Source organism: Cydia splendana, chromosome 4, assembly GCF_910591565.1.
Source record: "Cydia splendana chromosome 4, ilCydSple1.2, whole genome shotgun sequence".
NCBI classification, from domain to species: domain Eukaryota; kingdom Metazoa; phylum Arthropoda; class Insecta; order Lepidoptera; family Tortricidae; genus Cydia; species Cydia splendana.
In genome coordinates, this window is record NC_085963.1 from 4,673,265 (window position 1) to 4,698,402 (window position 25,138).

General features: G+C 40.1%; 2 protein-coding genes across 4 annotated transcripts in view; one reads left to right on the forward strand and one right to left on the reverse strand.

Annotated features, from left to right (window-relative positions):
- Positions 1-25,138, forward strand: part of LOC134789704 (protein shifted-like) — a 32,734-nt gene continuing 7,596 nt past the window's right edge. Inside the window, exons 1-5 of one of the 3 annotated variants that reach the window (XM_063760327.1) lie at positions 1-409; positions 6,512-6,663; positions 8,131-8,373; positions 9,086-9,229; positions 14,712-14,912. In XM_063760327.1, coding sequence (XP_063616397.1) covers positions 6,513-6,663; positions 8,131-8,373; positions 9,086-9,229; positions 14,712-14,912 — 739 coding nt within the window. In that variant the 5' untranslated portion in view covers positions 1-409; position 6,512. Of the gene's footprint in view, positions 410-6,511; positions 6,664-7,327; positions 7,388-8,130; positions 8,374-9,085; positions 9,251-14,711; positions 14,913-25,138 lie in introns of those variants that run through there. The other 2 variants (XM_063760325.1, XM_063760328.1) reach the window with 2 other exon arrangements.
- Positions 16,757-23,706, reverse strand: LOC134789739 (5-demethoxyubiquinone hydroxylase, mitochondrial). Its single transcript, XM_063760371.1, has 4 exons — positions 23,626-23,706; positions 20,994-21,125; positions 18,297-18,393; positions 16,757-17,049 (listed from the first exon to the last, which is right to left on the reverse strand). Exons 1-4 carry the CDS (start codon positions 23,692-23,694, stop codon positions 16,772-16,774), a joined length of 576 nt encoding a protein of 191 aa, XP_063616441.1. The 5' UTR covers positions 23,695-23,706; the 3' UTR covers positions 16,757-16,771.

Genomic DNA, 25,138 nt, shown 5'->3' on the forward strand with positions numbered 1-25,138 from the left:
ATAATTTCAGTGCAGAGAGTCTAAATTCCTTCGTATCTGGAGTTTAATAACGTATAATAAAGTGGAATGATCGCCGGGTTAAGACCCAAAATACTGCAGTCTGTGTCTGACCGGCGGGGGCTGTGCACGCGTCCGGCTCGTCCAATGTTCGCAAGTGCCGTGGAATCGTGATTATGTGAGGTGTGGACTTCAATATTTAATCGTGTGGACAAAGAACGGTGGAGCTGCTTTTGTTTTGTGCGCTCGCAAAAATTGATCGAGATCGTTGATCCCACTTTAAGTTAATTGTTTGATCGATACGAGCATCTTCGATCGGTTTACACGTACTTATGTCCTGATCAAACGAAAGCGGATCAATAAAGGAGTCACACGGATCGATTGTCCCCATGCTGTGAGAATCTTACACGAGGTAAATCTGATTATAAATAACGGTCTATCGATTATTTGCGCATCAATTGAAGTTACTTATCATAAGTTTAGCAATAGACGGTAACCTAGTGGCTTATCATTATCAATGACATGATAGTTCCTAATATAGATTTCCAATATAGCGTCTTTAAATGAGTTGTTATTCTGTTAGAACTTTTTTCTAAAAAGGTGTTATGGGTCGGGTCGGGCGACGGGCGATTAAGGCGCGAAGGTAAACAGTGGTATCTGGCAGCAAACAGCAGGCGTTATTAATAGGGGCTAAGTATGGGATCATATGTTAAGTACTCGCTGCATGGGCTTAGCTTAGGCCGGCTATTCGCGGGCGATCGGCGCGGAGCATAACATCAGTAAAAGGATAATGAGCAGGTTTATTTTGTATAAATTATTGTAATTTAGTGAGCGAAACTTGATCGGTAAATTTTCGTATTTTTGCCTTCAAAATATGTTTAGATCATTAAAATTTGGTAATTTTAACAAAGTTGGTTTTGCAGATATTAATTTTATTTACGAATGATGATCCCTAAGAAAGTTCCTTCAAGTCTCTTTTGTTAACTTAATTAAAAAAAAATTAAAAATAATGAAAGATATGTATTTTTTTTACGTATTTTTAATACTTGAAATGTAAATTTTTAAATGAATTAACGTGTTAATCTTCCAGAAATAGTCTATTACAAACATTTTACGTCACAGCTACACCATATAAAAATGAACTGGCATAGGGATCATTCCGACTAGATAATCTAGTGTCCTAACTGAAGCTCATCTCATAAATCTCATAATCATAGTGCGAGTACCGGTCAACTGGCTGGGGTTACTTTGAATCGCGGCGAAACGTTAAGTAACCCCAGTATGGTACAAATTAAAGCAATAATTGCGCGATCAAATATCGTTTCGTTAGCTGATTAAGACTTAATTAGCGCGACTGAAATCTAGTTATTCTCCACGTAGCGTTGTAACTTTATTGCACAAAACCAGTAAGTACATAACACAGAGAATACAGTAAATGTGTACAAAGGCGAACTTATCCCGTAATTTTGTTCTGAGATAAACGTTACAAGATGGGGTTATAATTTAGTATTCCACTATTGCATTCAACTAGTCAATAATTATGCAAATTTATCTATACACGATCTGTATACGTTACTAACTATAAGGTGTAGTAAGGCTTTTGTGCGACAAATTAGTAGCGATAGGGCGCGATCAGTCGCGCGCGCATACCGGTCTTTAGTCCGGCGCAGCGGTCGTCAGCGGTTTTTTTTCCTTTTCCCCACGTACCTGTTCCCGACTCGGTTGGTTAGCTTAACAAGTGCGCCAGAGGTGCACCACCTTTTGTTTCATCGCTTTACGGTGCCTACCAGCACTGGAATTAACTGCCTCAGGCGTCCTGCACCTTTAATTGGTTTTATACGACCGATCAGTTTCCAAATAACTGCTTCCAATGGTGGTTAGTCTTCGATAAAAGGCTAAATTTAGTGTCGTGGATCTTACGGGCGAGAGCGTTACAAAAAACATAATATACTCGTAGATGTCAGTGTCAGCTAGTGTAAAAGTGGACCCAAGTTGCTCAAGCGGATCTGCTCTAAGAAATGGTTGGACGTGCTTTCCAAGAGCATTTCATTATATATACCTAGCTGAATTTATAGGTAAAGTGGACTCGCTCAGTCGTTCATCAAATTCGAAAAGATTTACGAGCTTCACGGCTAAGAGTATAACGCACTTATTGTTATTTCTATACTTAAATATTTATTTGTAGGTAACTGTAAACCTAGGTTTTGTGCTTGTAGTCGTTTATCACGGCTATCTATCGGCTATCTATAGACTAATATAGACGTTGGCATCAGGGCTGCCATATAATATAATTTATCAAGAATATCCAGTGAAAGAGCATTTTGGTTAAATTTGCAAGAAGAGCAAAATCTATATCTACTCCTGGCAGGCCAGGTATGAGCAAAACCACAAATTTGCATGAAGTCCAAATCATAATTGAATTTGCCAAAATATGCCTTTCGATTTGGGTATCGCATCTCTGGCGACCACCTTAGGTCTCTTTAGGTCCAAAATGTATCTAAATTCATAGGTATTATCAAGAATACCAAGTGAAAAGGCGTAGGTACAGTGGCCATCACTGGCCAGGTATGAGCAAAACCACTAATTTGCATGAAAGTCCAACTCATAATTGAATTCGGAAAAATATTCCTTTTATCCTTTAAATTAAATTATAATTGGATTTGGCAAAATACCGTCAAGTGGGGTAGCTGAGAACAGGTGGAGTAACTGGGGAAGGTTGGGGTAACTATAGACATTGTTTTTTGACTTTCTAACAAATCTAGCTAGTTGAAAAATTTATCCTAGAATGGTCAATCCTGTTTCAAATATTGTAAAAAGAATACTGCTGTCAACCACGTTCATATAAATGAGGAATAAAGTTAGACCAAGAAAAGACTGCAACGATTTCAATAGCACACGGAGTGCAAGTGTTATTTATAATGACACTTGCACTGCGTATGCACCACAAGGTGGACTGACGACCTGGCAAAGGTCGCGGGAGTCCGCTGGATGCGGGTGGCGCAAGACCGGTCATTGTGGATGGCTGATATGATGATGATGATGATGACTGCGTAATGTAAGTATCAAAATCGTTGCAGACTTTTCTTGGTCTGACTCTATTTCCTGTGGTATTAATTTTATCGTTGGGTATTGCATCCCTGGCTCCCTTAGGTATTAGTTCGCGAAACCGCAATGGGTCATTCGCCCGTTATCGCAGGATGCGGGCGCTCGTTTATTTTTGCCCGTTGCGGGAATCCGACCGTTCCGTGACGTGCAAGCTCGCACGCAACCATGACTCGGTCTGACCATAAACTGGTAGGGAAGACTTCATCCTAAGAGGGGAGTTGGTCACCTAAATAGTAAAACCATTATTTGCCACTAAAAGTAAAATAACTGTCCTAAAAGGAACCAATCGCTATCGTGTTCTGAATGTTCCCATAAAAGTTCCTTATAAGGCCCAGAGGGCCTACCGTGAACCACGTTCGACGTGTTGCCTCCCTGTCACACTTACGTGCGAATTCACAAGTGCGACAGAGAGGCAACACTTCGAACGTGTTTCGCGGTAGAGCCTCCGAGGTAGTCAATAGATACATTCACATTTCAAAATCAATTTTAGACGTCACAGAATTTAAATGCGTTGGGACGTATGCTGTTGCTATTATGGATGTTCTATCGCAGGATGAAAGATAAAGTGAATAAAATAATGGTATGGTGTCAGTTATGTATTTCGTTCTTGGTCTAAGAGTAGGTACTAGCGCATCAGGCTTTTATTTACATATGTATGCGTTCGCGTTAGTGCTAGTGTAAGAAAACACGGTATTAGTTTTGTCTTTTCTCGAAAAAGACAAGAAAATTTGAGATAACAGATGCCTACCATTTTTGTACATCCACAAATCAGGCTCTATATAACATGATATAGGTAGGTACATAAAGAGAAAACCAACATTAGGGCCACCCCACGTGTTCAGATATTTGTGAGCACCGTGGCCGCTCCGATATATCTGATGGCGACTGTAAGTACCCACACCCATCCCATTTAAGCCCGCAAATTAAAACCGAGCCCGCGTTCAATTTGTCTCGCCATCAAATTGGCGGCTGCGAATTGGTAAAGTGGTGTATAAATAACCGTCGGGTTTGCATGCAGCCGGTGTTTAAGATGTTTATGAACGCCACGGTCCATTATTTCACTTGCAATTAAGCCAATTGCATCTGTTGCTACGCGGATACAGAAGTGGTCTTTAAAATGTTTGCCATTTTTTATGGAGCTTTTCCATTTCTATTACTTTTTGGAATACTAGCTTTTGTCCGCTGCTTTCCGTCCTCTTGTTCGTTAGACGTACTCCCATTCCCATCCTCCTTAGGTACACTAACTAGGACCACACACTAGTTCCACAGTAACAAAACCTAAGCACCGAATTTGGAGAGTTACAGCCGAGCTGTTTTAGGCACCTGCCGTGATTGCAGAGGACATTGGTTCGATTCTAGCCCTGGGCATTGAAGGATTCACTTTTTATTTCGTATATAAGATCTATTTCAGTTTATAATACACAAGATCTAGAATAAGAATACACAAGATCTATAGGTACACAGCGATATAAACAACATTATACGGTATCTCGCTTCTTTTAAGTAGGTACCTACTCTATTTTAAAGTATCAGAATATTAAATTTCACCTTTAACTTTTACGTACAAAAATAAAAATATACCTACATATTTATTTACCTACCTACATACATAATTAATTATACCTATACATATTTATATATTAGGTATCTAATATCTGTGGTAGACCATATAAAAACTCAAAATTTCCCGTTTTCCCAGAGATAAGACCTAGCTAGATCGATTTATCGCCCCCGAAAACCCCCATATAGCAAATTTCATCGAAATCGTTAGGGCCGTTTCCGAGATTCCCGAAACATATATAATTAAACAAGAATTGTATATTTGTGCCTCCTACCAAAACACGAGTAAAATGCGCTACATTAATAATAGATAAACACTTGTAGTGTTGTTGTAATAAAATAAGCAATCATTATTATATTAATTTCATACGGATGTCCCGATAACCCCAAATTAACGGGACTGTGCCAGTGTCATACACGGTTTATCATTAAACCAAAACATTGCGCAATAATCTTAACATGTGAACTCAAGTCATATAAGTATTGTAGGTACAGTGTGGTGGTACAGTCAAGGAGAAAGTGACAAAAATATGTACCTGTACCTACTAATACACACTAATTTGATCCTATAGGCGATACGGTCGTGTACACACATTTTTGACACTTTGTTCGTATCAATATTTAATATCTTGTACTATATTATACCTATCGCGTCGAATGATGGGATAAAATATCATCCCAATCAAAACAAAACTTACGGGAAACTAAATAAACATAGTTAAAACTTGTTTCCAATGATAGATGAATTCACCATGTCCAAGAAAATAATTATAGATTATAGACGGTTGCCGTCCCGTCGTTTACAACTATTGGGTCTATTGGAATCGTAAAGTTTATGGTGACCGTATATTTTAAGTCAACGGAGGCAAGGGCCGTTTTCACTTGGCCCAATGTTAAGGTAACCACAGTCTTCGTCTCAAGGGAAGAACGTCACAACTACCTACAGAGCTTATAAACGCTTGCTTCGTTTTTCTCACTGTAGTCGGGGGTTAGTATTGGTAAGTCTTCTTTTTTGTTAACACCTTTTGTAAGTATAATTTGACAGCGGGAGCGAGAAAAAAACTAGTAGACATTACGTTCTGACAGGGATATTTAATGAAGTTGTCCGTTTTTTGGGTACCGCTTTTTGTATTGGAGAACCTTTGTGGTTTGGCTTTGGGATTGCGACCGCAGACCACATTTAGGTACCTACATTATAGACGGTAGGTTGTTAATTCAACTATTGGTTATAAATGGTCAGCAAATTTATTGGAATTCATCAGCGAACAAGTACCTACTGCTGCATTAAGCGATTCCATAGCGATCCATATTAAAGATGATACTTAATGTTACCGTTTTAACCTTATACAATTATGTACAGAACCACAACCCTGCCGTAGCGAACCACGCTCGCCCGGCCCGCTCCCCGACGGTTCTCACGCTGCCCTGTAAGCAGCACGTCCCAAACGGCCCCAATCAATTATATTAAACGTGATAATTTTACCTTTTTAACCTTTTTTCCTCCGTTTTTTGTCCGTCCGAGTTTTGTACAGTTGACAGACAAATTATACGGCCGTTACGCCTCGTATTGTTTACTATCGGAATTGTTATTTGTGGGCGTAATCTAATTTTGACAGGCTAGGCTTAGGAAGGAATTAAGTGCACCCATTGTACTTATGTCCGTGTCGTATTATAGTGATAATGTCGTAGTAGTTTTCAGTTTGTTTGAATTAGTGACAGGTAAATATTACGTGACCAAGTATAGTGACGCAAATGAAAATGTCATTTTCCCACCTTTTATGTAAAGATGCACCAAGTAATTTTTTTGAATTTTAGATTTCACTAATACCTGTATATTTCCATGTTACAGCATGTGGGGCTCAGCGTCGTTACGCGCCCGGCTCTGCGCGGGCGTCGCACTGGCGATGTCGTTGTCGCTGGGCGCGTCGCGGCGGGAACCCAAGGATCCTGACTCCGACATCTCGCTGTGGATAGACGAGCGACAAGTTCGCATGTTTAGTGGTAAGTTACTGTACTTCACTGTAGTTTACTGTCGCGTCGCGGCGGGAACCCAAGGATCCTGACTCCGACATCTCGCTGTGGATAGACGAGCGACAAGTTCGCATGTTTAGTGGTAAGTTAATTACTGTACTTCACTGTAGTTTACTGTCGCGTCGCGGCGGGAACCCAAGGACCCTGACTCTGACATCTCGCTGTGGATAGACGAGCGACAAGTTCGCATGTTTAGTGGTAAGTTAATTACTGTACTTCACTGTAGTTTACTGTCGCGTCGCGGCGGGAACCCAAGGATCCTGACTCCGACATCTCGCTGTGGATAGACGAGCGACAAGTTCGCATGTTTAGTGGTAAGTTAATTACTGTACTTCACTGTAGTTTACTGTCGCGTCGCGGCGGGAACCCAAGGACCCTGACTCTGACATCTCGCTGTGGATAGACGAGCGACAAGTTCGCATGTTTAGTGGTAAGTTAATTACTGTACTTCACTGTAGTTTACTGTCGCGTCGCGGCGGGAACCCAAGGACCCTGACTCTGACATCTCGCTGTGGATAGACGAGCGACAAGTTCGCATGTTTAGTGGTAAGTTACTGTGCTTCACTGTAGTTTACTGTCACGTCGCGTTGGTCATGTCAGCGTTAACGCTGGGCGCGCCGCGACGGGAACTCAAAGGATCCTGACTCCGACATCTCGCTGTGGATCGATGAGCGACAAGTTCGCATGTTTAGTGGTAAGTTACTGTACTTCACTGTGGTTTACTGTCGCGCCACACTGGTCATGTCGCTGTCGCTGGGCGCTATATCCACGAGTTCGACGAGCAACAAGTTCGCATGTTTTGAGGTTACAACATTTAGTATAGCCACAGAATAAATAATAGTACTATCGTACAGAAAGGAAACTTCCTACAAAACCGAAGTTTGACAGCGGTTCAGGGTCGAATCTTGCTATCCCTTTCTAATATATGGCACTATCCCTTTCGGCTATTTAGGGTTGTCAAAATTCAAGTGATTATCTTATCTGTGGTCGTGCACGCAAAAGGAAGTCAAGTGGTGCCAACCCTAATAATTGCTCGGAGCAATGCTGAGCCGAGCGGAGCCGAGTTTGGCCGATCTCAGGAGTTTCGCACCCCTGGTATAGCTAACTATTTTGGTCATGATGTCTAAAGAAAGGACACTTAGCACGAGGAATTTCGCACATTGACCCGCCTGCTGTTTCTATCTCTATCGCACGCGCATAAATATATTGCGGTCCCTCTCGCAGTGTTATTGACCGCCGGCAACATGGGCGGGATAGGAATATACATATAGCTGATTTTTTTTAAGCTGGCCGTGTAGAACTATGAGCTCTCATAGTCCAAAACGGTCAGCTTAAAAAAATTCAACTATACCCGCGTGTGATAGAGATAGGAACAGGGGGGTCAATGTACGAAAATCCTCGTGCTCGTCCTTCCTATAACCAAAACCTCTATTCCAGGTATATCTATGCAAGTATTCGCCATCCTCAATGGGCGCATCCCACAATACATCCTAGACCCTCAATTCTCGCACAAACTACCCACCATCCCGTCGGAAGTGGGCTACGTCAACTTCACGTGGAAGTCGCGCAAGAAGTACCACTACCACTTCGACATACTCACCAGCTCGGACCCTAAGGTCCTGAAGCCGCCGGTGTTGAGTATTAAGACGCAGGGACGGGTGCCTTCTAAACGGCCGAAAGGTGAGTCTATCGTTAGGTGCTGGCGCTTTTTAACCAGCGAGTCAAAAAAGCGGGACATTATTAACACTGTTAGCTAGAGATTGGACTTTTTGCGGACAGAGCAGCGGAAAGTAGCTAGCTGTTCCAAAAAGGATTAGAAAACGAAGAGCACCTAGAGTTGTGGCGGTCTCGACAAAGTTCTCCGTACTATGAGAATTATTCTCTATCGAGAACGTTTCCAATATAAAACAGAGAACGTTCTGGAGAACGGCACAACTGTGAGAGCACCGTAAAACGTGGTACATACAGTCACTAGAAATTACTGCACAAATCAATGCCTCACGAGTCGCTATATTTAAAGTCCTTCAGTCTATTATGCTGTCACCACACAGGGTGAGCATTGATAAACGGCAATTGATCAGTGATTGATGGACGATCGACTGATATGATACACAAACAACCCTTTGTATATATATACGCAGTCGCTGTAAGTTGTCACAGTAAAAGATGCCGCATCCGCACAGTTCAATTGGGAGCGAGCATGAACTGTATGGGGCAGCAAGCCTGTATAATGGCGCGAAATGTAAATGTCAAGCTTAAGTTTCTAATTTACGCCACAAGATGGCAGATGCTACAACGCCCACGATCCCTATACATGGTCACCCTCCCAGAATTCTTTAAAATCAGAAATTATTTTAAGTCCACTAATTTTTCAATGTCCGCTTGTCCACAGAATTTAGTATATTTTTGCCATGCATGGCCAACAACAGTGGCGTGGCCACATTTGAAATAGGCCTAGTGCTCAAGCACGGCCGGGGCATACCGCTAAACGGCACGCCTCTCAGACTTAGCCTAAAAAAGGAATGCGCACAGAGAGGTGTGTATTTAGAAAGGACAGGTATTGTATCGCCAACGCATTTTTAACACTTACTCGCCTGCGGTTTTGAGCTTGTTGGGATCGTTGGTTGCTTTTTTAAACTGTCCCACTTACGGTCTATCTCGGACTACGGACTCTTGTTAATGGCTCCTCTACACCAGCGGTCGGCAACCGGCGGCCCGCGAGCCGCATGCGGCCCGCGAACCTCTCACTTGCGGCCCGCGAGCCTCCCTGGCTATTTTGTATGTAATATTGACAAACGACTATGTCATAAATATTAACAAAGTGCGGCCCGCGTCAACTTCGTTAACTACTATGTGGCCCTTGGCTGCTAAAAGGTTGCCGACCGCTGCTCTACACCATCGGCAATGATGGTCCATTACAGAATGGACGACGATTCCATCGGGGCACGTGCACAATCATGGCCGCTACTTCCTTTGATGTTTGCCCGAAAACGAGAGAATGGCGATTACTCTCCATCGTCGCCGATCATGGGCCACTGTAGGCCACTAAGCTCTACACACGATCGGGATTACCTGCAATTGCCCATCATGGCCAATGGTGAAGTGATTATATTTGCTGCAATTCTTAAAATTTCCCAAAATGACAAGCATTTATTTATTTACAAAAAAATCGTCATTGCCTGGATTTGTTATCTTCTTGGTCACCACTTATCTAACAGAACGTTAACGTGATCTACCTAGCTGTTATCGTTAGGTGTATTGGCATGGAAAACCCAATATATTACATGTAAAATCCAATATATCACATGGAAAACCCAATATGTCAAATACTTCGCCATTTACAACCTATGATAAAGCATCACCTGATTCCTAAAGAATCTAATCAGCAACAGATCTAGAATATGACAAGAGAATATTAGACATTTAAACAACATCCCAACAGGAACAAAATCGCAGACGTATCGCTTACTTTACTATTGAATTCTTTTAATTAACAGTACTACTTTTCAATCATGATAGCTTATTAATTTTGCTTATATGTGAAACCGGCTCGTACCCAAACCGTAAATTATTGTTAACTAGGATAATATAAATTGAATTTAAATCCAGTAATCAAATGACTAAAAGAAGTAAAGTACAGATTGGCCTACTGATTTTCGGTTTAGCTGCCTATAAGTACTAACTACCTAAATTAATAATACTCTTTCTTGCCTATTTCTTATTGACTAACAAGTGAATACCTGCTTAATAGGTAGGACCTACTACAAGAGATATAGAGCGGTCTTATACTAATTATAGTTAGGGAGGCGAATAGGGGAATTTTCGGCAATACTCGAGCGTGGCAGTTTAAGATATGAGAGATACCTTAGACCTAATAGAACAACCTTGTAAAGTATTTAGCTCTATATGTAGTGACGCGCGCCTAGGATAGACGTTCAGATTAGTAAAAAAAATGGATAGTCTGAAATACTCGAGCGCCTCAGATTAAGATATTGGGGATTGATTTTAGTGTTTAAAGACTAAATTTAACTAATCTGACGATAAGTCCTTGACGCCGCCGAGTTATAGGGTCGCGAACTTGTAAAAAAAAAAACGTTAATCCGGCATTCTCGAGCGCGATTTTTTTATTTTTTATTTTGAAGAATATAATCTAAAACTTACTAAATATACAAAATCTGCCGGTTTCCGCATGACCGGAAGTGTGGAGGAGCCATTTCGTCTTCCTAAGAACGCGTTGCGGCATATAAGTCGCGAACGATACATTTTACAAAAAAAAAGTTTAAATAAACAAAAAAAGGTAATTTTATTGTCATTCTTAAATTCCCCGTTTTATCAAGGAGAAAGAAAGGAAAAAAAAGAAACCAAAAAACCTTTTTCGGTCAGATTAAGAGAACCCACCAACATTTTTGTCAGATTAAAAAAATATGCTTTCAGGATACCGAGATAAACCTCCCCTATGAAAATCTGACGCGCTCGAGTATTTCAAAAAAACTTTTTTTTTTTGCATTTTCAAAAAGTCATCGTAACTTATCGTCACGCCGAAATCGTCAGTTTTTTTAAAGGAAGCTTCCTTGGGGCCTACTTAACACCCCTTCCGAAAATCTGACGCGCTTGAGTAATTTTAATTTTTTTGCATTTTTGACTACTTTATATGCCTACCCCCACCACGCAAACCGGCAGATTAGTATACCGTTGTTATCAGAGGCACTCGGGGCATACGTAGTATGAATATCTGACGCGCTCGAGAATGCCCAAGTAACTGTTTTTTTTTAACATTTTTGAAAAACCGTACACGCCAAACCCACCGCTAAAATGGTTTTTGCCATACGAGCTTTTCTTTTCGAAATTATTTTATCTTTCGATTTTGATAGGTCTCGACGGCGCCGTTGAATTACGCCATTTAGCTACCTCGCCTCCCTAACTATTACATAACTATCAATTTTAAAGGAATAAATTCCGAATGACAGTTGTATGGTTAATACCATACAACTGTCAATCGCCTTCTTTAACCAACATTTTGTAATTTATCCATTTGCTAACTTAAAGATAAGCTCGTAATTATATGAGTGTCCAATAGCAAAGCTGCATTTTTTGTATATATTTTAATCTGGACTTTCTATTCAATGAAACAAAAACAAAATCACGAGACTCTACGCTAGTCATTTAGCCAATGATAAAAGATAACTAAGGTCACAAGATTGGCTGAAACTATATATATGTATGGTAATATGGTGTTTTATTATGTACATAGTTTTATCGCATTAGTTCAATGTCCAAGTCGCAAGGTTTTGTTTGTTTACATTATTATATTTTAAAGATTTATAAGAATAGTGGTTAGGTAAGTATGTTTACCTTAACATACATCTTTGATCCTAGTCGCGGCATTTAGATTGCAGGCACCTTTATGAGTTTGCCGTGTGCAATGCAATGTGCATTCAAAATTCAAACTTTACAGTCTCCGTCAAATACTGTATCAAAGAGAGACCAATTATAATTGAGGGAAGACTTTTAATGTTTTTTCGGGCCTTCGAACCTGAGAACCAAATCTGGATCGAAGGACCACCAAAATTTTATCAAAATTCCAGGCGTCTTAGCGTTCTGCTCGAATAGAAGGGTCATTAGGGTTCCGTACCCAAAGGGTAAAACGGGACCCTATTACTAAGACTTCGCTGTCCGTCCGTCCGTCCGTCCGTCCGTCCGTCCGTCCGTCTGTCACCAGGCTGTATCTCACGAACCGTGATAGCTAGACAGTTGAAATTTTCACAGATGATGTATTTCTGTTGCCGCTATAACAACAAATACTAAAAACAGAATAAAATAAATATTTAAATGGGGCTCCCATACAACAAACGTGATTTTTGACCAAAGTTAAGCAACGTCGGGAGTGGTCAGTATTTGGATGGGTGACCGTTTTTTTTTTTGCTTTTTTTTTTGTTTTTTTTTTTTTTGCATTATGGTACGGAACCCTTCGTGCGCGAGTCCGACTCGCACTTGCCCGGTTTTTTTCATTTATCACAGGCGTTATAACATTATACGAACGCCTAATTTCTTTGGACACATTTTTGACGAAGTGTCTTTACATTTTGATGATATTTCTGGTTGTTTAGTAAGTCATTGACTTCTCGAGACTACTAATAATATTACGGAACATTTCGTCAAAAATGGACCAAATAAATTAGAGGGATCAAAACGTTCCGATATTGACCCAGACTATCCCATTCTAGCAGCTATATCTGCGTCCCTTTACTGACCGTTTTGGATTCCTATTGTTCTCCAGAAGGCTCCAGTCCCTGTGACCTAACTAATAATACATTTACGGTGGGTACGAGCCGCCGTGTTTGTGTTTCGAACAATGCGGTACTGGACGTTTATGGCCGTATTGTGCGGTTTACGGGCACTTACTGTTCTCGCCGATTACAGACATAACAATTTTATATTGCGTCTTTTATGATGTTTTGTTATTGGCGCTAGTTTGGTCTCGCCGCCTCGTGTCGACACGGGGATTTCCGATGACAGTAGGATAACGATTAATGTTAAAAATGTTTAATGTATTGTCGTTATTTACCATTGCTTTTGTCCACCAGCAAACATTTGTTTTCGTGCATTATGTATGAATGTATGTATTTATAATTCTTTGGCACGCCCCGCCCTGAATCCTACACCGTTCGATGGATTGAAATGTGTGGGGTGTCGTTAGATTTGTCTCGGAAGTTGGACTGACATAGGGTCGCATATCGACAATATTTAAAGTATTTAAACATTATTATAGCGGATTTTGACGCCAAAATATAGGTATTTTGATCCAAGATTCAAAATATTATTTATAAATGTTTCAAGTAGGCTTTAGCAACAAGCACTTAAATATAATAATAATAATAATATCAGGCGTTCTACATGACATAAAAGCTCTCCAAGGGGCCTCTACGTGTTGGATCTGTGTCCCCACGCAAGCCTATCAAAAAGCCGGGATTATAGGCCCGTGATATCCAACAAGAACATAATAATATAATAATAATAATAATACTCGCTTTCAACGAAGCGGCGAGAGAAATTAGCCAAAACAAGAAATCCAAACCTACGAGTACCTACATAAATGTCTATTGCTGCATTGCTCCATTTACTAATCGAGTGATATACTTAGTTGCAATACTTATGCGGTTACCCCACTGATGCGCATCCGCACGGTGCTCCGGTGTGTGAGCGAGACAGCGATGTCCCGCTCGCACACCTGAGCAGCATGCGAATTCGCATCCAATGGGAAGACCGCCTTAACCCTTGCCTTATTTTCCGGACTATCGCCGAGGGCGCGGATTGGTCGACCGCGGTGCCTCTGCTCACAGAATTTGCGTTTTTAGGTTGGTACTGCTTGCTTTATTTTTTAATTTTAGGGTTGGCATTTCAATAATACCTATTGTAATCAATTTTCAATTGTTTGGAGAATGTATCATATGCTGTTAACTATGGCATTTGTTACCAACAGTGCGTCTAAGTCCCAGTTTTTACTCTAGCTTTTTGCGCTCACAATTGAACTGCTAAGTGCTAACCCTACCAGGCTCTACTCTAGCAAGTTTCTGAAACGTCATGGGGGTGTATATGAATAATTTGGTTGAGGTAAATTACCCTATTGTTGGCATTGCACCAATGTTGAGCACCTTCATTGACCTTCAAGGTTATATCAAGGCAACATTGGTGACATTTGTACAAAAATGCTAGCCAATTACTGTGGTACTTTTCAGTGACAACGATGGAATAGTTTACCATTTACGTTGCGACGTCAGAGAGCTTGTACGGTTTTTTCACGTTTTTCAGTTATATTCGTTATTGCATATTTCGCAGCTATATAGTTTTTATATTTTATACTAAATCTATTTAATGTGGCTTTCCGGACTATGGTTTATCTTCTTCTTATCGTATGGGTATCACCTTGTTAGCGCTACCATTGCCGATTCTCCGTTCTTCCACATCCACATTCGCCATCACTATCAACATTTACACTAAAAACATTTATCCAATCACAGGGCCGGATCCCGAGTGCGACAAAAAATGCGCCAATGAGGGCTGGTGCAACCACGAGAAGATCTGCCAATGCCCCGAGGGTTATATGGGGCAGCACTGTCGCACGGCGCTTTGCTACCCACAATGTATGAACGGAGGCAACTGTACTGCACCAGGCGTGTGCTCTTGCCCTGCTGGGTACCAGGGATTACACTGTGAAGGAGGTAATATATACCGTATGTCTAATAGTTCAGTTTACTCCCGAGTGCTGCATAAGTAGGGTTGCAAATAGAAAAAAAACCGAATGTTTTTTTTTCAAATTTATGAAAAAAAAAACATGAAAAAAAAAACCTGGCACCATGGTTTTTTTTCAGATGACCAAAAATATGCCACAATAACGGTTTTTCGTGATTTATTTATATAAGTAACTTAAAACTAAGTAATTTTTGGGGAATCCCTGAATTCCCCGATGCGGCGACGAGAGGCGTTGGTGTTGCCAACAGTAAATTGCGATAACTACCACTACAGATTTCATTTATGTTGTTATTAATCAAAGTTGTTAAATTAAATTGGTTTTATGGTTAACATAAAGTCTAAAACAAGTAAAACAACCGTATAAAAGTATTAACTGCCTTGCAAATTTTGAGTTTTCATACTTTTGAAAAAAAAAAACGGTTTTTTTTCACGGTTTTTTTCATGTTTTTTTTCAAGTCAGAAAAAAAACCGTTTTTTTTACAACCCTATGCATAAGTACTGTCGTACGGCGTACGGCCCTCTCTTCCTGTTGTGCAAAAACGTAAACAAACACGGATTGACGTACGGTACAACTGTATATTGTGTACCTAATGAATAAGATTTTTTACTACACGACAATAAAACAAATATTAAATGCTGCAACATTATATCAAAATATGATGACTATAAAACTACTCGTCTTAGGGCCACTTGCACCATTTCACTAAACCCAGGGTTAACCGATTAAACCGTTAACCCGTGTCAAATTGCACTGGTAACCATGGTAACTCCAGGTTAAACCGGTTAACCCCGGGTTAGTGATTGGTGCAGGTGGCGGTGGCCCTTATCTTATAAAATCACTAATCCTATCTAATATGATACTGTCGAAGTTTCTAATGTGAAAATACCAGAGTTCTATCGGAACTGTGTAACTCAATATGAAAAGCTTTTAGTATATCGTCAGTTTTGGTTGTCAAACCAAAACTCATTAATTTCTACAAGTTCCGACCCTAAGTGAACCGTAACGGCACCAAAACAAGGCTGATTTTTGTTTATTTTTTGCAATTTTAGTGAGTTATGTTTGTCATCTGCGGCGTTAAAGTCGCAAACCTCGTAACTTTTCCAGAGTAGTTAATAAGACGGTTGCAACTTTAGGTATTGTTGGCTAAGGTAGCAATTACTAATGTCCTTGAAATGGAGTTACGAGGTTTGCGACTTTAGCCGACGACTGACGATATATTCAACGTAGGTAATGTAGGTAACTAAAATATAATCAACATTAATTTATTGCAAGGTCGTAAATTCGGAACAAAGACTTCGCAAATGTCTTACAAAATATTTTTTAAAGATTGTTATGTTACATAATAGAGTATTTGACTGTATTCAAAATGAATTATTTTACACCATGCATGAAATAAAGCACCAGAAGCAGGCGTGGCTCACTCCGCGATTTCGTCGCTTTGCTACAGGTAGCTAAAAGTACATCCGTTCCACACCAATTTTGGTGGCTAGCCATAAGCCGCGCGTGGCGCTGTCGCCACCTAGCGGCCACATCTGTCCTGATCGTAACAGACGCGTTTTGTTAGAGAGTAAGTCTTCTGTACCTACGTAGTACTATTATTTATTATGTGCCAGAAGGTTAATAGAGAAACATAGACAGCAGTTATTTTTAGACACAATTTCTATTTTAAAACCCGTATAAAACTATAAAGAGTAAGTAATTTGAATGTGACGTCACATGCTAGTGTTTCATATAAATTCCATAGTAACAAAGTCGTTTTGACAGTTAGAAATAAGAAACTGATTTGACTAGTAGTCAAATACCCTTAGAGCCCGACATTACAGGAACTTAAATCCTCTTAGAAATAGCGATAGCCCCCTTACACCCGGCTTTTATGACCTCAGTGAGCGCCTTATAGAACGGCGCCTGCTCCGCCCCATGATCTATCCCTGTATCGTGGTGCTCCTGCTCCTCATCACGGAACTTGGTGATGGTGGCCAGGATCTCGGGGTCCACGTTGGGGTCGTCCATGAGAGTCCGGAGCTGGTCGTTGTAGTGTTCCACTATGACGGTCTCGACGGCCACGGTGCAGGCCATGGCAGCTTCTTTGCCCATTAGGGCGGTGCCTGGAATAGAGATTATTTTGTGTTGATATAAGAGAAAAACAGTTGGGAAAATCAAATAAACTAGTGGCTCTGTGAGCTGTAGACCTCGCGAGCAGAGCTTTAAATAACATGGTACTATAAGAGCTTTAAATATAGTAAATTAAAAAAAAAAAACAATACGAAATGTATGTGTAAAAAAATACAAAAAGTTATAATAATATCCCAGCATACAATTACTGAGGATCGAACCGAGACCCTCTGTGCAAACAGAAAAAGCGAACGTTTACAAACTGAGCCAAATAGTTCTTAGATGGGTTGACGAAATTTAGCTACTCCTTCTCAAATTAAAATTAGTTAAAATTAAATATCTCCATACCTTCGAAACCAGCGAAATAAATTTTCTGAATTTTTGGCCATTTAATCTATAAACATATCTCAAAAAGAAAACACTCGTATGGTACCGATACCACTATTTGTTTAGGCGCGAGCTATCACAACTCCGCCATTTAAAAAAAAAATCAAAAAACCGGACGGACAAAAAAAAATTATTTAGACATAGAATCCAGTCACAAAATTTCACGAGATTCGGTTAAGAATTACGACCTGTAGAGGAGAACATCCGGACATACGAAAGCAAAATGCTCCAGTCGAAACGTAGACCTTCGCTACGCTCCGGTCAATAAAAGAGTAAACATATAAGATGAAATTATATTGGAAAATGCCTTAAAAATCAACTCTATTTGTACCGAGACAAGGTGCATTGTCCTATTCGCGAATAAGTCAAAATACAGTCGGTAAATGATTTATACCGTTTGTATTTTGAAGTGTCTTTGCACACACTTGTATAGACACAGTTATATTATTTCGTTGAATATATAGATTCATAAAAAGGATCTTAGTTCATCTGGTCGAAGTGAATGGGTATTATCGTATATTACTTACCGCCGTATTCATAAAATATATTTCGGCAATCAATTCAAAGAAAGAAAAGATAACTGATATCGCAAGGTTTCACGCACTGATTTTAAAGTTCAGATTTGAGAAGATGTCTCTGTTATTTTGACAAAACGTAGAAGTAACATTTTCTCTACTTCGGGAAGAGCGCCTATGCGCGCGGAGTGTTGGCTGGGCGAAGCTTTTTCACAGTTTTAGTTCCCGGGCGTTTTTGAAAGATGGCGCTAATGTGTTAAACTTGAAATGAGCGGATAGAAAACAAAAATGCATTTAATGAAAGCTGAGACATATATTAAAGTGTAAGTTCAACTTACCTGCGCCAAGGACGAAGCCAGCAACGTTCCATATCGGCGTGAGCACTGTTGGCCGCACTCTGTATTCGTTTATTAACTGTTCGAAGCGCTCGCGGTGCTGAAAAGTAATGAAAATCATATTAAACATTAAAAAACAAAATACTACCGATTGTCCGCAAACACTTGTCTCTATATGTAGTAGGCCAACCAAATAGTATAGTAGGCCAAAAGCCTGACGCATGCAGTGTCTTGTCCAAAAAAATCCCATACTTGTGCGCGTAAAACTTGCGGACATACTTTGACATACATTTTTCTGTTCTGTGTACGGAAAGCGTAAACATTCAGCTCAAAATTTGCCAGTGAAATTTGGACCTACAGTGTAGGAAATACAGTCGATTGTACTTTGTTTTAAAATTGAATGAAACAAAACAAATGCAACTGTTCCAATCGAAGATGATTTAAATTTTATCGCCATTAGTCGAGCTGACATAATAGGGTATTATACTGTATTTGAAATATAGTAGATTGTTAACCAAGGGTGGAAAGTGAACCATTTGACCCGAGATATTTTGGCGCTCGAACGAAGAGAGAGCGCCAATAGTTCGAGGGTGAGATGGTTACTTTTACCCGAGTTAAACACTCTACTTTTCATTTCGGCTATGAGGAAAGTCAAACACGAGAAATGTAGGTTCATTATTTAATTGGTAAGTATATTTCTTTAGAACAAATTATTAACAGATACATAGGTAAACCACATAACTATAAGTCACTCGAATCACTTGAAAAATCCATTTTGAACCAGAGCAAGTAATGTCTCAACAGTTTATTTAGTAGCAATACCTATTCCCGCCTTTTCCTAATTAGTTTTTTTTTCTATTTTATTATTTTCATAAAAATAAAAATGTTGCTACTGCCAAAATATTTAGTATTGTGTGTGAAAATTATACTACTTGTATTTAATATTTAAATATATAAAATAAACATATATATTTGTTAATAAATTAATATAAATGACAATGAATGTTTATTAAAATATTATCATTACATTACATTCATACATTCAGTTTCACTTTTTTTTAATTTAAGATCGGATTGTCTATGGTTTTAGATTTTTTTTCGATCACAATGTAAACGGCGCCAATTTTAGTCATGCGGATATGAGAGCTTTTAACTGAATAATATGGCATATATGGCTGTTAGCCGTTGCTCGAAGTAAATATAAAAAAAAAATACTTTCCACCCTAGGGTGGGAAATGCAATTTTCCACCCGGTTATCAGCCTATGAAAGGTGAACTTTCCGAACAGGAGAGATGAAAAATTATTTTACACCATGCATGAAATAAAGCACCAGATAATTATTAGAAAAACACAGATAGAAGTTATTTTTAAACACGAGTCCTATTTAATAAATCGGATAGAAATATAAAAAGTAGGTGAGTTGACCGTGACGTCACGATGTAATGTTTCATATAAATTCCATATTAGCAAATCGTTTTGACAGTTCTAAAAAAGTAACTGATTTGACTAGTAGGAAAATACCCTATTTTGTCATTCCTACCATGACCTCCTGTTCTCACATGTGCTCGATTGTGGGTCATTCAGCCATGGTGCCGAGGACAGCCATCTGCCCTGCGTAGATGCGGTCTGCGCCGAGCTCCCCAGCGTGGTCAACACGAATCTTGTCGAGCTGACATATGTCATACCTTGACCTCCTGCTCCCACATGTGCTTGATGGTGGGTCCTTCGGCCGTGTTGCCGAGGACAGCCATCTGCCCCGCGTAGATACGGTCCGCGCCTAGTTCCCCAGCGTGATCAACACGAATCTTGTCGAGCTGACATATGTCATACCTTGACCTCCTGCTCCCACATGTGCTTGATGGTGGGTCCTTCGGCCGTGTTGCCAAGGACAGCCATCTGCCCCGCGTAGATACGGTCCGCGCCTAGTTCCCCAGCGTGATCAACACGAATCTTGTCGAGCTGACATATGTCATACCTTGACCTCCTGCTCCCACATGTGTTTGATGGTGGGTCCTTCGGCCGTGTTGCCGAGGAGAGCCATTTGCCCCGCATAGATGTAGTCCGCGCTTAGTTCCCCAGCGTGGTCAACACGGATCTTGTCGAGCTGACATATGTCATACCTTGACCTCCTGCTCCCACATGTGTTTGATGGTGGGTCCTTCGGCCGTGTTGCCGAGGAGAGCCATCTGCCCCGCATAGATGTAGTCCGCGCCTAGTTCCCCAGCGTGGTCAACACGAATCTTGTCGAGCTGACATATGTCATACCTTGACCTCCTGCTCCCACATGTGCTTGATGGTGGGTCCTTCAGCCGTGTTGCTGAGGACAGCTATCTGCCCCGCGTAGATACGGTCCGCGCCTAGTTCCCCAGCGTGATCAACACGAATCTTGTCGAGCTGACATATGTCATACCTTGACCTCCTGCTCCCACATGTGCTTGATGGTGGGTCCTTCGGCCGTGTTGCCAAGGACAGCCATCTGCCCCGCGTAGATACGGTCCGCGCCTAGTTCCCCAGCGTGGTCAACACGGATCTTGTCGAGCTGACATATGTCATACCTTGACCTCCTGCTCCCACATGTGCTTGATGGTGGGTCCTTCAGCCGTGTTGCCGAGGACAGCCATCTGCCCCGCGTAGATACGGTCCGCGCCTAGTTCCCCAGCGTGGTCAACACGGATCTTGTCGAGCTGACATATGTCATACCTTGACCTCCTGCTCCCACATGTGCTTGATGGTGGGTCCTTCGGCCGTGTTGCCGAGTACAGCCATCTGCCCCGCGTAGATGCGGTCCGCGCCTAGCTCGCCCGCGTGGTCTACGCGGATTATTTTGTCAAGCTGTAAGATCAAAGTTGAATTTGAGAACGGGAAAGGGCGAGAGAATATATTTCCCCGACCCGGACCGGTGTTTATCGTATAATAACCCAAGTAGCACAGATTAGCTGTATAGCAGCCGCATAATGAAGTACGAATACGCTTGAAGCTGGAATATAAAAACTGCATAAGAGCTGTATAAGCGTCTTTTCAGCTTTTATAACTCTTAAATGGGCACAAATTAGGCAGCCTTAAGTTCACATAGCTACTTAAGAGCATTGTAGCAGCAATTTAACGGAATTATAAGGGGTAACAGGAGTTATAAGAGGTGTATATTGGCTGGGTAAGAGACCACCAGTTACCCTTTATTCAGCTAATATGTCACATGTGCGCCCTAATACCGGGAAAGATTGACGTTGGGCTGAATAAAAGATAATTAATAACATACTTTTACACCTCTGCCTTAAAAATCAGCTATTATATTTAGTATAGTGACGACGAACGCAGAGGTGAACATATTTATATTGAAGCAAAAACGTTAAGCGCAACGACACCATAAGTCATTTTGTTAAAGTGTTTAGTTAAATGTTTGTACATGATCTTTTATATATTAATGCGAGAAAGATGTTTGGGAATGCAAGTTTATTGACATTATATATATACATTATCTAAGAAAATTTCAGTGCGCCACGAAAATAATCAGTATTTATTTAAATTAATGATATAAATAAGCTGTGTGTAAAAACTATTTCAGTGGTTCGGACAGAATTATGAGATAAAAAGTTAATAATACGTTATAGGAAGTACTAAACTAATGATTTAGGTTAAGAACTCAGGCACAAAACCATATTGTTACCCTTAAAAGTTGGAAAAGCAATTTCAATTTTGTAGGTTATATACAATAAAATGGCGGTCAATGTTAAAAAGCAACGTGAACCGTTAAAATTCTTATATGCAGCATACGACTGTTATATATCCCACTATAAAGTCCAAGTCGTTATTTCGATACACTAGTGAACCTCTAAACAGTTATAAGGCATCTTATGAACGTTTTAACAGCCGCTATGCAGACAGTCCCAATGGTAGTATAATAGGCTGCTTAGCGGTAAACATGTTCAGCGCTAAGCCGTATTATGCGCCACATGTGTTCGATTATACGTCTATTGGTTTCATAATAGTTCACTCGTTCTCCCTTATAATAAGTCAGCGAAATAAAAGCTGCTTTAGCGGTAAACATGTTCAGCTATAAGCTGTATTATGCGTCCCATGTGTTCCATTTATACGTCTATTGGCTTCATATTAGTTCACTCGTGCTCCCTTAAAAGTCAGCGTAATAAAAGCTGCTTAGCGGTAAACATGTTCAGCGATAAGCTGTATTATGCGCCACGTGTGTTCCATTATACGTCTATTGGCTTCATAATAGTTCATTCGTGCTTCCTTAAAAAGTCAGCGTAATAAAAGCTGCTTAGCGGTAAACACGTTCAGCGATAAGCTGTATTATGCGCCACATGTGTTCCATTATACGTCTATTGGCTTCATATTAGTTCACTCGTGCTCCCTTAAAAGTCAGTGTAATAAAAGCTGCTTAGTGGTAAACATGTTAAGCGACAAGCTGTATTATGTGCCACATGTGTTCCATTATACGTCTATTAGCTTCATAATAGTTCACTTGTGCTCCCTTAATAAGTCAACGTAATAAAAGTCCACAATTACCTCCTTATACAGCACATGGCGTAATTTTATCCACTAAACAGACCTTATAACGGTTAAAGCATTTGATAACCCTTAAAGCTGTATAGGGTCGTAGCAAATATACCTTTATATCACTCTTTGCGTATTAATGGTAGTTTTCAGAGCCGTAATGCAGCTTTTAATCAGCCCTAAGCTATATAAATATCACTGAGATCTATTATACAGCTGTAGGACCACGAGTGTGCTCTTATAAGTGTCTTAATACGCACAGAGCGTTAGATAGAACTAAAAGTGAGTAGTTATAGAGCTATCTGTGCTACTTGGGAATGACGACCGGTCTGGCCTAGTGGGTAGTGACCCTGCATTCGAAACCTGGTAAGGGCATTTATTTGTATGATGATACAGATATTTGTTTCTGAGTCATGGTTGTATTGTATGTATTTAAGTATTTATATATTATATATATCGTTGTGAGTACCCACAACACAAGCCTTCTTGAGCTTACCATGGGTCTTAGTCAATTTGTGTAAAAATGCCGTATAATATTTATTTATCTATAATGGTCAAATCGTGCGTACCATGTGATAACCGAAATGGACCGCTAAAAATAATGTATGTGCTTATTATTTATAATGCTTGGAGAAATAGAAGGCCGTAATATTATTGTATTAAATGTAGGTACTTTAAACTGTATAATCGAATCGAGATACGTGTTTAGAACCTACTTCTAATTCTATTATCGGGTGCTAAGTACTCTATTTATAATTAACTCAAATGCAACATGTAGGGATGGTTAGGTAGATGTTTCTACATTCCGTTGACGAAACATTACATTTGGGTTCTTCTTCCAAGTAGCTGAGTGCGCTCGCCTGACGTGCTGCAAGATAGCTGGACGGCTCATTGTGGCTTATCTCTGAAATTAAGGGAAAACAAACCATTATTCATTATTATTATGAATACTCGTAGATACTATTAGATTATTGAGCACATAGCATAGGGTGACATATAGGTACGCGCCAATAAAATTTCATAGCATTCCGAATTCCGATTTTTAGGGTTCCGTACCCAAAGGGTAAAACGGGACCCTATTACTAAGACTTCGCTGTCCGTCCGTCCGTCCGTCCGTCCGTCTGTCACCAGGCTGTATCTCACGAACCGTGATAGACTAGACAGTTGAAATTTTCACAGATGATGTATTTCTGTTGCCGCTATAACAACAAATACTAAAAACAGAATAAAATAAAGATTTAAATGGGGCTCCCATACAACAAACGTGATTTTTGACCAAAGTTAAGCAACGTCGGGAGTGGTCAGTACTTGGATGGGTGACCGTTTTTTTTTTGCTTTTTTTTATTGTTTTTTTTTTTTTTTATATGGTACGGAACCCTTCGTGCGCGAGTCCGACTCGCACTTGCCCGATTTTTTTAAAGTTCAAATTAGATTAGGTTCAAATGAATCATCAAAGCTGGATTAATTTATACACATTTGGATTTTTTGGGAAATCCTTGTAGATTGGTGCGGTCCGGAAAAGGGTTAATATTGATATTGTGTAGGTTATGTAGGTATGTTTCTATAAAGATTATCTTGAAAGGTAGACCTCCATCCTCCATATTAAGAGCGCTCTTACAAGAAAAGTCGAAATAATGCAAAATTGATGATACTAGTCGACGAAATTCAGGACTTTGCGCTCATTATTAGAAACAATGAGTACTTGTTCCAGTAAAAGCGTCTTCTTATCTTTATAAATATCGTTGTAAATATTAGAAAAAGGACTTATTCAATTAGTAATGATTTTTTTTCTGATGGTCGTTTCCGAAAAACCCCGTGAAGCACTGAATGGCGAGCTCTTATTTGGAAATGTTGAGAATTTTACTCTGCTAAACCTGGCTATTTTGTATTACTAATACCCTGTACTTTAGGCATATCAAACTATATTTTTCCTACATACCTTTGAGAAAGAGAAAATCAAAGTAAAACGAACTCGATTTTCTCTCCGAAACAAGTGTCAATTCCTACGAAAATCTACTTAATATCGAAGTCATTTTCATACTCAAGCAATCTGCAACGTTTGCTTATACTGTTGGTATACATTAGTGTTTATGAAATTCTACTATATTTTTTTGGCAATTTTTTGAAAACTACTCTATATTACCGATGACGCGCGCTGCGCCAGCTCAGTGCCGCGGCAGAGCTTGTAGAGGCAGGACGTGTGTCGGTCGGCTCCGCACATTTTCAACGGCGACGACGAGGTTTTTTATCATTGTGTGCGGCCGGCGCCGTGTAAAACGCTATACTGTGTGCGTGTAAACCGCAACGAGAGACTTTGATCCTAGCACTGTTTTTAT